Genomic DNA, 12401 nt, shown 5'->3' with positions numbered 1-12401 from the left:
TACAATTTCAGACCACTAGAGAACAGTGCAAGGCCAAAAGCTTGCTGGAAGTGACAGACACCCTGGGAATTCAAGCTGCAGCAATCTATTAGATTTGACCACAAGTGAAGGGAAGATATTTTGTTGAGCAGCATACTTTTAGTCAACACTATTTTTGTCCAAATTCCTTATTACAAGATAAGGTACACAGTTGGACAGAAAAAAGGGAGCTGCTATAAAAGTGACACAAAGTAATTATGAGAAAGGATCACAGTTCAAGCACAACTATGGGATCAACTAAGGATAAAAAGCAGTGTTATCTGATGAAATCTATTAAAACAGTATGTGTGACAAAGTTACAATTTTTTGTAAAAACAAAACAAAACAAATACAACAGAAGTGCTATAATATGCAGAGTTATGGCAACACATAGAATAACATACTTAATTTTTCTGATCATTTCACTATTGGACTGAAATATTTCAGCAAATTACACATCTGGTAGGCTGGCGTGTGCATCTTATGTAAGTGAGTATAGCTGAATCATTAAAGGGCTCCTCAAAAGTTTTTTGGCTGTAATTTTACATCTATTTAAGATTTACTGTAGAACAATATCTTCTACAGCACAATCGCAAAAGGGCAGCTGCAGACCATTTGATGATTCATTTATGGTTTATAGTGAAAGAGTATTATGTACCTAGAGGAGGCTCCGGTGAAATGCCAATGCTCTGTAGCAGGGCCTCAGTCTCCCTGCGCTTACGGTCTAAGTCTGAATCCTCTGGGGTCATCTCTCTCTTCTGCTGGCTCTCTGACTGCTCAGGATACATAGAGAAAGGTCAGTTTGCCCATCATGAGCGAAAGGACAAGTTAAAACATGCATGTCCATGCACATTTTGATCAAAAATTCCAACACCAACCTTCTGCACACACATAGATGACTGTATGCACGCATGGACACACACAACCTCAGCCTTTTATGTGTCACGGCCTGACAAAAAGCAATCGAACACACAAACAATACACACTAGAGTGCGGTACAGCATGAGAGCCAGTTGTGTGAAGTTACTCACTTTCTTCCTTACCTCTTTCTTCTTCCTCTCCTCCTCCTTTCTCTTTTTTTCCTCCCTGATTTGGGCGAGGCGCTGCTTCTTGCGCTCCAGCTCTGCTTTCAGGTCACTTTTGTCCGACATGGTGTCCTACGGGGGCTTCAAGGAAGAGGTTTGAACAGGAATGAGCTACGTGTTGCACTGTCACAATGTACTCTGGTTTCATTGTGACATGATACTGGATGGAGGAGCATAGGTTTATCCAGTGAGCCTAAGTGATGCTTCTGAAAACCCACTGGGTGTGGCAGTTATACATCCACATACAGTGCATCAAAAATCTTGCAGGACCAGCAACCAATAAGTTGATATTGGCAAAAAGGCTTTCAATAACAGGCCATACTTACCCAAGATCGATTTACACATTGGTGTGACACTTGTACCTATTCTGGTAGAGCTAGTCCAGTGGGCTATATTTAGGCAGCCACTTTTCTACTCAACACTTTATTTGCCACTATTCAAATTCAGTTAACATGTAATTAAAAAGATAAATAAGTGTGTGCGGTTGGGGTGGAGGAACTAAAGGTAGCCTTATGGTTAGGATCTTGTCTCAGGCTCACTGACAATGAGTTATTACAGAAAGGTGGGCTACCTATTCATAGCAGTCTGCGCCCTGACTAGTCATTTGCTGGGTGTTAGGCCAGTGTCACATCTCTCAGACATAGCAAATTATATGGAACAAAAATTGGGAAATAGATGGGAACTGACAAATACACAGTATAATCATAACACATAGATAAATATGTAAACAGCAAACCCATTACGTGTTCACTTAACTAGCAGAGCATTTATACATTCGCAGCTAGCTAAACACGAATTTGACAGCAATTTTGCGTCAAAGCGTTAAGGCCCAATAATGTTACTGAACTTCGATAACGATTAGCTCATAAAAAGGGGGAATATTTAATCATAAATAACCACATAATGTAACGTTATTGTTATTGTTCCACTCGTACCTTTTCCACTCGTATTGATTATGATGTGTCACCCGGCAAAGATGCTGTCTCACTGCTGCACCCCGAAAGAAAAATCAACACATCCTCTAACCTAAATCACAGTGAATCGAGGCCTCACCGAACAGGCCGTTTGAACCTTTTCCTGTGGCTATTGATGACACTGGTAAAAACAGAGCATTTCAGCGGACGATGACCCAAATAAGACATAAAGCAGGTGCACTGCACGCCGATACATCCCTGGGAGGAGGAGGATGATGTTGAGGAGGAGGAGGAGGAGGAGGAGGAGAAGGAGGAAGGGAAATCCCACCTCCTCTGGTCATGGATGCCTCTGACGCGCACTGTCATCGTCTGCTGCTGGCTTTTGCAACGCCGCCATCTTCTGGCCATTTGGAGAAGTGCGTTGGAGCGGTCGTACCTAGTAAATAAACAAATGTTAATACTTATCAGACGTTACCCGTCTGTTATGCATAGTTAGGTAAGAAAAGATGCTCTAACTCGCTTGCGGAGATTTAGATTTAGTTGGCGGCCCAGTAATATTTAGATAAAAAGCAGCAGGCAGGTGACCGTTACTAACGTTACGGTCGTTGGAGTAGCGTTGCAACGTCTGGTCCAGATGTGTCTTCAGCTAATGAAGATGTATGACGGGTAAAAAAAATGTTGTTAGCAGACGAGTTCAAAAATGTAAAATAATGTAAATGTATTTGTTGTAGTTCGTCGGTAGGGGACGCTGTAATAAAATATTCTGTTATTTCACAGCACAGTTTGGATCCTGTACTCCAACCCTTCTTATTCTTCTTCTAGCTGACATCCTTTGTGTGAGATTCTGGTTGTGTTACTGCCATGAGTTTCATTTCCTGATCCCAGAAGAGTTGCTACTCTTTATTGATTTTCTTTCATACAATGCCCTTTCCCTCTGAATTTGAAAGTTTAGTATGTATATCTGTGTTTTCTTTTTAAAACAGTTTGTTTAGATTGTTCTATCTAGAACATCTTTGGTTTGTCCATTCTCTCATTACCACAAATGTGCATACGAGCAGGAACCATCTGCAGGAACCCACATGAATGTGACATCAGTGCCTTGTTTTATTACTCTTCAATGTATTGCCATTATTTTGAATAGTAAGTCCTGGCAGGACGGAGCAAAGACTGAGTGACTACGGAATATAACTTTGTTCTAAAGCTTTAATTTGAAGTAATTCTAAATCTACCATTAGAGTTTGTAGTGATATAGGGATCATCACAGTGAACAAAACACTGTGATGATGATTTTGCTTTAACACAGTGGCACTACTCTTATCTCAACTTGTAGGGCACACACAGTTCTGAAATAAATAATCTGAAAGCCTGGGCCTCCACCACATCTAATCCTAATAAAAGTACAGTTTTTAATGCAGATCCATAAACTACATTTTCAGAATCTAACCTTGGAGTAATTAGAACAACATGTATATTTTTGAGGATGCAATCCGCTCCCCAGTCCTCAATCTTTACACTTATTCACAATATTTTTAATGCAATATTCTCTCCTGGAGTCAATCTATGTTCCAAAGAATCGAAATCTTGCAACTATCTCCTTGCAATTTTTTTTACAAGCCCCATAACCACAGGACAACTTCACTCTTCTCTGTACCCTTCCATCTTTCTAATTATTCTCAACACCTCTCCTACTGGAGTCGAGCTGCTAACTGAGCCACAAAACTTTCTCCAGTATGACCTTTTTGCTTGTCTTATTGTCATCCTTACTACTGCCTAACCATGTTTTTGTACTGTATCATATGATGAAAAATAATTTCATTATTTTAAATGCCTTTTTCAGTTTCTCACATCTTCTTTACATTTGTCCTCCTTCCATGGTACTGTCGCACTCTTTATTTTGCATTTACTCTTAGCAATGGATCTCAGTGCAGCTGTTCTAATACCTTCTTCTATTTAATTATCAAGAGTTTCTAGGGTCATATTACCATTAATCTGATCCATATAGTCATCACTTTCCTACTTAAACCTCTACCGGTTAGCTTTCTCAAACACAGTCTACATGCACTGATGTTTATTTTACATAATTTACATTTACTAATTCTTTCAAAGTGACTTACATTTGAGGAACAACATACAAGCATCAATAAAGCATCAATACATTGGATAATGCATGGTTCCTTCTTAGTATACTTTCCAGACACAAATTGGAGCAATATTTGAAACCAATTTAATATCATATTAAGACAGATTAGATTAGATTCTTTATTGTCCTTTTCAGGAAATTGTTTTCCGCAATCTATATCAGAATCAGTATCACATCCCCTGGGGGAAATTCTTGTGTCAAAGTTGCACACATCGAGGCATAAAGGAATAGAAATAATAGAAGGTTAAAGGTAAAGAATATATCGACATAAAAAGAAGAAATATGAAATGTAAAGAAGAAATATAAAGGAGTATGGATATGTACAATATAAATAGCCTCACATATAAACAATGTAAACACATCTACAGCAACATATATCCTATATCAGACAGCGCATTTATACACAAATTGATACCAATCTAACATACTTTCTTACTAAACAAGTAGTTTTGTTGAGTAGTGCTACGGGAGAGGGGATAAAACTCCTGCTATATCAAGCCCATCTCCAGGCCAGGGATCTGTATCCACATCCTGATGTAAGCAGAGTAAAGAATGTGTTGAGAGGATGACTGATGTTGTGTACTATTATGAGTGTTTTCCGTAAAATGGCTTTCCTTTTGAGGTCAGAGAGGCTGGGGGTGGGTAGACCAATTATTTTGGTGCCGTTCTTTGTGATGCATGTAAGTTTGTTCCTATTTGGCACGGTGAGAATATTGAAATAACAGGTTGAACAGTAAAGGAGGATGAGTTTAATTATGCTTTTAATATAAAAGACTTCTTTACTGTATTAACATATATCCTTGTTATATAGGCTAGGCCTTCCATTATTGAGGCACACTAAATTCCCCCTAGCTAACAAATCTGTTACTGACAGTTTTCTCACTCCCCCACAGTGTGTTATGTCCCCACACCACACGATGCTCTGCCCTACTCAATTTTTTTTTCAAGTTTGTTAAAGTCTATTAAACGTGTACAATAATTCAACAACCAACAATTCTTGCCATGATTCATGCCCGCCTACCAATCCACGCATGCGCCATTGCCAGGAATCTCTTGGCGCTCATTGGTTGATAGGAATGTCAATCACTCCTCTTCCCTGTCCGACAACAATAACATCCCGCACTGTTGGAAGTAGCGTTTGAAGGGCATAAGACAGACGGCTCGAGAAAAATAACGATGGTGGACTCATTACCAGCATCCTTAAAGACGTAGATTTAATGAGTCTTGTACGACGTCGAGCATTAGCCCCGCTAGCTTAGCAGTCGTCAAACTGGAGCGTGCTGAACAGAGGAAGGACAGTTTGTCCCTGATACACTGACATTTGGGGTCCGAAACAGAGGAAAAATGAAGTTCGCTCAGTTCTTGCTGAAAAATGGCTCTGTTGCTGGGATACCGAAACAAGTGGAGAGGTTTTCTAAGTTTTCCCCTTCTCCCTTGTCTATGAAGCAATTCATAGACTTTGGTAAGTGCCTCGAGTAGTATTAATTGCGTTGGATGCAATGCACGTTACTTAACGTTAATTCCTCCCCACGCTCACATGGCAGTCACACAAGTCACGTTATTCCTTCAGTGTGTCTTCACAGCTGACTTTGCAGTAACATACTGCAGGTAGCCTATTTGACAGACAGCTGCAGCTAATACAAGTAAAATTCCCATGCACATAGATAAGGCAGGTTCTGACGTTTCTTAGATGTTTTATCGTGTCCTTTACTGTACACGCTTCTGCAATTACCACTTTGAAGGTTTGCTTTTGATGACTGACTTAATCTACAATAGGCCTTCTTACATTATAACATCATAATTGAATCCAGCAAAAAAAAAATGCTTGAAAAGTGCAGATATTTTCGTCATGGTTTTCCATTTTATTTGCACAACAGGTTCCTGTAAGAAAAGACCATGTACACAGATAATCCTGAACAATTTTCCACCTAGGGATGAGTGTCAAACGATACTAAGGGGCTGTTTATCAGTTTAAACAGTGTTTATTTTTATTTTTTTATATGGCGCTCCCCATAGCTACAAATATTGTTCTTTGAGCTTCCTTGATGGGGGACTGGTGACCTCCCTCCACCATAAATAACCAAACAACAAAAATGAACAAACAAACAGCAAATTTTTTAATAAGCAAAATTCTGCTCACAAATAATTGCATCCACACAAGCCATACTGCACTTCAGCAGAATATTGGTGCACCACAGCCACCCATCCTACCACACAATACCAAGACAAAGGCGAAGGCCATAGGGATAAGATATACCCCCCAACTGGGCCTGAACCAAAAAACACCTTAGACTGCTTCAGTCGATGCACCAAGCATGGAATGAGCCAAAGACCTGGCAGTCATATCCCTGAGATAGGACTGCATAAATGTCAAGTAATATTATTTACAGAGACCAAGCATATCCCACCATGGGCAAGCACTTGGCAACAGTGGCAAGGAAGCAGAACCTAGACTCAGGGTGGGCGTCCATCTGCCTTGACTGGTTAGAGAGAGAGAGAAAGAGATGTAAAACGATAGTAATGGTGGTAGTGGTACTGATATCAATGAAAATAAATAATAGTACTAATAATGATAGCATTAGTAATGATAATAACAGTAGGACTAATGATAATAATAATTGTAGCAGCGGGTGTTGACCGGAAACATAGGGGCAGCAGGGGGCTTGCAAGTGTTAGGGCAGAAAAGAGGTGTGCAGGTAGTGGAGGGTCAGCTGGTGAGGTCCGGGACGACCCGTGCAGGAGACCAGTCTCTCCCTGGGGTGCTGGCCGCCCTTGCTGTGTGCAATGTTGCTGCTGGTTGCACTGACACGTTCTTGACCTCTGCAACCTCTGTTTGTTATTAATGTTCCTTTTGACAGTTGTTTTTTCCAAAGTCCAGTACTGTTCAGATATAGGGTAACTAATATAAGGTAACAGTACAGACACTGGTATCAAAACAGTTTGAACAATACAGCGATACCCGGCCCTATTTCCACCAAATGTTAATGATTAGGAAGGTTGCTGTTTTATTTGTCTATATTTTCTTACAGAATGGGGTCGAAGTTCAGTGCTTGCTCAGTAATTTTTTCTCATGATTCTGTCCCTCATGTGACTGCAGGCTCGGCCAATGCATGTGAGAAGACCTCCTTTGTGTTCCTGCGGCAGGAGCTTCCTGTCAGACTGGCCAACATCATGAAGGAAATTGATTTCCTCCCTGACAAGCTCCTCAGCACTCCATCCCTAAAGCTCCTCACCAGCTGGTAAGATCTCAAGACACTACATATATATTTCTGCATAATCTGTTGCACCAAAATCTGGGAATGATCAAGTCTTTAAGTTTTATAGCAGGAGTGAGGAAAGGAAATGTAGGGTGCCTACAAACTGAAGAGTGAGAGTCCTACTGTTTATCTATTTTAATTTTTTCCCCCGGGTTCCCAGATTATATAAGGCTGTACAGGAACTGGTTCTTGTTTCAGCAGGGGATTGCTATGAAACAAAAGTCTGGGTCATTTAAGCCCACTCCTTATTATCTCTCAAATCACTCTTTCTTTATATTCCAACTTTCCGATGTTTAGCTTTAAATATAAAACAGATCCATTCTGTATGCCATTTGCTTCCTTTAGTTTTGGTAAATTCAGTAAGTCACAGGCTTACGTGTGAGGTTTTGTCACTGTCCGTTTTGTTTAAATATATCAGTCCCCCTCCTCCCACATCCAGCTGTTCTCTGTGCACTTTATGGTTACATGCCATTTATCTGTGTACTGTGTTGGTATGTTACTGTTACATATGTGCTCCAATTTCTTGTTGTACCATAAAGAGTGTAGCACAGATTTAGAAGTTTGAGGAAGTCATACTACATAACACCAGTGCCACCTTTTTTGTTTGTGGTCACAACCCACAGACAGGGAGAGTTATACCTGCATTTGTGTGTGCACACACCCATTTCAGTGTACATGTCCTAAAGAGTCCTTTAAGGCTGTAAACATAGCGAATGCACCCACATACAGAGTGTGTGTAGGGGAAATGATAATTTGATAGTGAAATGATAGTTTTCAGCTGTTAGTAGAATAGCTGTAATCATTTTCACTTGATGAGATACAATGAACCTCCCCCTGGACACATGTGACAGGCTTGACCACTAGTGGGATGTTGGCTCCAACCACATTCTCCTGTCTTTAAACTCCAGTTTTTGTTATTGCATATAGCAATAAATTAGCGCTAAAGATACTGGGTAGTTGTAAGAGAGCTCCCAGTCCTCTCTCAGGGTAATCTCACTACTTAAGAGTTTGTCTTCCCAACGCAGCTGCATCATGGTAAAACACAGTATTGTACTGCAGACTTTACGTTAGCATGTTGATAATGTTTGGTGTAAAAGTCACATTAAGACATGTTAACAACAAGGTCAGTACCCCACCCCCACACTTTTCAGAAGAGTCGCAGCAGTGTCTATATTTGGCCATACACCTCCTGTACTGTGGGTTTCTCTTCCCACTCTTGCAGAGCTCTTTGGATTGCCACTTGTTAATGTTGTTGACAAGGGAAGAGAGGCGACGCCTTGATATTTCCTTTCTTACAACAAAGTTGCAAAATAGTCTATTTCAAGATGTAGATCTGTTTGCATGACGGGACTTAATCCAAAATTAGAGCGCTGGAGGTCAGTTGAGGGACAAACTGAGCACTCATAGCCACACTGCTGTTCACCTTTCACCCAATTTTTCTACAGTGAGACAGCGGTGGAGAGTGTGACTCAATGAGCTCAGCACTTAATTCCGGTTCAACGCACTGGCCTACAGATCTGTGAACAAGCCACTCTTATCTAAAGCGAGAACATTGTTATTCTATTATTGGTTTATATGCCCTACACACAATTTCACATAAATTCAATGACCAGATAAATGTTTTTCTTTTTTCATAATACTGGAGCTTCCTTGTCATTGTTATACAGTAAGTGTGTTTCTGAATCTTCTTTTAAAATCTACCCTTTTGTCTCCACCAGGTATTCACAGAGTTTGTTGGAGCTGGTAGATTTTTTAGAACAAGATCCAGATGATAAGGATGTCCTGACAAGGTAAGTCACTTACAGACACTTTCAAAAGTGTGAGCAGACTCAGTAATGCAGACGCCTGAAAACCTAATGGCTGTGGTCACATCTTTCATGTTCACATACCTTGTTGTACAGCTCCTGAAAGCCACTGTCACACTCAAAGATAGAAGATTAATTACAGTGTTCCTCCAATGGCTCCATTAAGTTAATGTTCCACTGCATGGTCCACCATGAAAAGGAATAATTCCTTTAATTTGGAGTCTTTAATTTGTCTTTATTTATTCAGCACACATTTCAATATTTGCTACTTTTTTTTAATCGGGCACCTTCGGTTAGAATTTTTTTCTTTTACTGCTTGTAATCGGGTTTCTTCAAATTGATGATTGAAGGAGTACTATTAAAATTAAACACACTGCAGCCAGTCACCATTGGACAGCTCTGCAAACAATAGGTTTACCTGTTTGATTGCGTATGCTGTAAGTGGTGGATAGTAAGTGTAGGATGATGCTTGTTTTGATGCAATTATTTTTTCCATGTCAGTTAGGATGCATTGATTAGGTGCAGGTAAAAACAAAATAATACATGTATGCCGATGATACCAGTACGTCAAAATTAGCTGGGATCAGCTCTGATTCGATTACTAGGTAATGGACATTGGTACATCCCTAATAGGCTGGTGTGTGCATGCATTTTTATGTGTTATGGCTGGGAAGATATTGGCAACACAAAATTCTTGTTGAAAATGTCATAGTAGTTCTAGTTTGAATTTTAGCCAAAAATGATAGGTTTTTGATGTGTTTATCAGAAGATCCAGCCCTGTTGTTATGTGAATTTACAGCAGTGTGCTATGTTAAGCAGGCATGTAGACAAGGGAGCAACATAAAACCGTGCACGCTGGTGTGTAGAAACACGGTGTAGGCTACTACCTATCCTCACATACCCACAAGTCTGTCACGTCTTTGCCCTCAGCTTTACACAGACTCTGGTGAACATCCGTAATCGGCACAACAACGTGGTGCCCACCATGGCTCAGGGTGTGGTGGAGTACAAGGAGGCCTTCGGTGTGGACCCCGTCACCAACCAGAACGTTCAATACTTCCTGGACCGCTTCTACATGAGCCGCATCTCCACGCGCATGCTCATGAACCAGCACAGTCAGTATAGCACTCTGTGATTGACTGTGAGTTAATCAACACAAGGTGTCTATACAGTATGGAAATACGATTAATTGGATTATATTCACAGAAAGTATAAAACATATTACAGTTGTACATTAAAAGTAAATGGACACATGTAATTTACTTTACCGGACCCTCTTGGGCCTCGGACCCACCAACCATAGTCTCTCCAAATCCAGTGGGTGACAGAGTAAAAAGCACATTTTGACTATATAATTCATGCAATGGTAAAAAAAAGGCTAAATAAATGGAAAAAACTGAGAATGTACTTGTTTGGTGTTCAGTATTCAGCAATTTTTTTCATTATATTCAATTTCGGCTTCGGCCAAGAGTTTTCATTTCGGTGCATCCCTCACTGAAAGGGCTAATCATGCTTGAGAGCTGACATTTGAAAGTGTTGACCTGAGAAAGGGGCTCTGTCACTGCACATTCTTTTTTCTGTCAGACAGCGCCACATAGTCAACACCCGGCCTGCCTTGATAGCTCTACAGTAGTGCAGCACCTCTGTAGCACTGAGTGATTAATGCATCTGGCATTATTGCAAGTAGAATAATAGTGTTGTGTTGCTTTGTTAGCAATAGTGTTCAGCTCTTGTTAATATGTCCAATTGCAGAAGAACTCATTCAAATTGATGTTCACAAAAGTACAAGATCTATGGACGGTTAATCGTGTGTGTATATATGTTTGTGTTTATGGACTGACATTTGTTGTGTTGTACCCTGTAGCATTAATCTTCGAAGGCAGTGTGAACCCAGCCCATCCCAAACATATTGGCAGCATTGATCCCACCTGTGATGTTGTGGAGGTAGTAAAAGGTATTGAAGGATCTTCCTCTGCTCCAGTACTGCAGTCTATATGCACACACATGCTTTACCTATTTTACCCTGCTCTCTGTTTGTACAGATTCATGACTGTTTGACCCTTTATTATCTGATATTTTTAGAGTCAGTATACAGAGTGGGAAGTGGAAACATGTTATCACGATGTGCATGGCTGCAATAGACCCATCTCTGAGTGTTGTGTAAACTGTTGGGGACTAGAACAGTCTCATAAGTATAAAACACAATGCACAAATACATGGAGTCATTTGTAAATCTGGACCCATATCTGTGCCAGAGTGATTTGTATGTGTAAATCTGTATTTGTCTGTCTAATTTACAACACGTATATCGTCATTTGTTCATCAACTTGGCATTTTTTTTTGTGAATCTCAACATTTTTGTGTGGATCCTTTTGAGACTGTCCTCATGCGCCCTTTGTGTTGCAAAACATTCACGTGCAGGGAAGACCGAGCCTTTCCTGTAGATTCCATATACAAATCACTCTGGCACAGATACGGATCTAGATTTACAGATACATATCACTCTACATTTCATTGTACATTGGCTTTTACAAGTTTACGTACCTTGACATTTGTTTTTGAATACTTGAGACTGTTCCCATAAAAACTAATCCCATAAAAACAGTTCACTGAAAGGCAGGAAACATAATGTCTTCTAATGTTCTTCTCCATTCATCATTAGTTGTCTTTTGTGGTTAGAATTTCTTACAGTAAAAAGTAACCACAGATGTTTTTTCACTTTGTAGATGCCTATGAGACTTCAAAGATGCTGTGTGAGCAGTATTACCTCACCTCTCCTGATATGGAGATCAAAGAAGTCAATTGTATGTCTTCCCCAACAACCACATTGTTTCAATTTGCAGATATGTACTCTTGCCTGTACTGTACCTGTCTTGTTTCACCTGAATATATTGTGCTGTCAACATCAATTTGAAACATGTGCTATATGTTATACCTATATGGTTAAAATGGGTAGAAATATAGTCAACCTAAATAGTCTTTATTTTATTATGTTCATACAAATGGCTAGTACGTTTAGGGTTAGGTAAAAAGTCCCTCATGAAAGTATCATGATTACACAGCAGAGAAAAGATTGGAATGCTGCATACATTAATAGTAGGGCTGGGCACATTAACGCAGTTATTATTATTATTATTTTGAAAGTCTGTTGCTCACTGGCTCTGTATACACATACAGTCAAA

At 40.0% G+C, this 12401-nt stretch overlaps 2 protein-coding genes across 16 annotated transcripts in view; one reads left to right on the top strand and one right to left on the bottom strand.

Moving 5' to 3' along the window:
• The window catches only part of LOC119907632 (cytoplasmic dynein 1 intermediate chain 1), a 55569-nt gene extending 52903 nt beyond the window's left edge, over positions 1-2666 (bottom strand). For 3 of the 15 annotated variants that reach the window (XM_038725359.1, XM_038725360.1, XM_038725368.1), the window contains exons 1-3: positions 2039-2662; positions 1050-1184; positions 677-791 (exon numbers count right to left, since the gene is read on the bottom strand). In XM_038725359.1, coding sequence (XP_038581287.1) covers positions 677-791; positions 1050-1169 — 235 coding nt within the window. In that variant the 5' untranslated portion in view covers positions 1170-1184; positions 2039-2662. Of the gene's footprint in view, positions 1-676; positions 792-1049; positions 1185-2038 lie in introns of all 15 variants that reach the window. The other 12 variants (XM_038725366.1, XM_038725367.1, XM_038725357.1 and 9 more) reach the window with 11 other exon arrangements.
• Positions 2667-5245: 2579 nt separating this feature from the next.
• On the top strand, positions 5246-12023 carry LOC119907792 (pyruvate dehydrogenase (acetyl-transferring) kinase isozyme 2, mitochondrial-like; the record flags this gene model as incomplete). Its single annotated transcript, XM_038725473.1, is given in 6 exon segments — positions 5246-5619; positions 7255-7396; positions 9133-9204; positions 10150-10334; positions 11084-11173; positions 11946-12023. Coding segments are annotated over 6 exon segments (685 nt in total), but the record flags the coding sequence as incomplete, so codon positions are not given.
• Between the last annotated feature and the right edge of the window lie 378 nt (positions 12024-12401).

This window comes from Micropterus salmoides, unplaced genomic scaffold, assembly GCF_014851395.1.
Source record: "Micropterus salmoides isolate LMB-PRFRI ecotype aquatic unplaced genomic scaffold, ASM1485139v1 Ms_hic_scaffold_17, whole genome shotgun sequence".
Lineage (NCBI taxonomy): Eukaryota > Metazoa > Chordata > Actinopteri > Centrarchiformes > Centrarchidae > Micropterus > Micropterus salmoides.
Note: the sequence above shows the minus strand (reverse complement) of the source record. Positions and strands in the feature narration are given on the sequence as shown.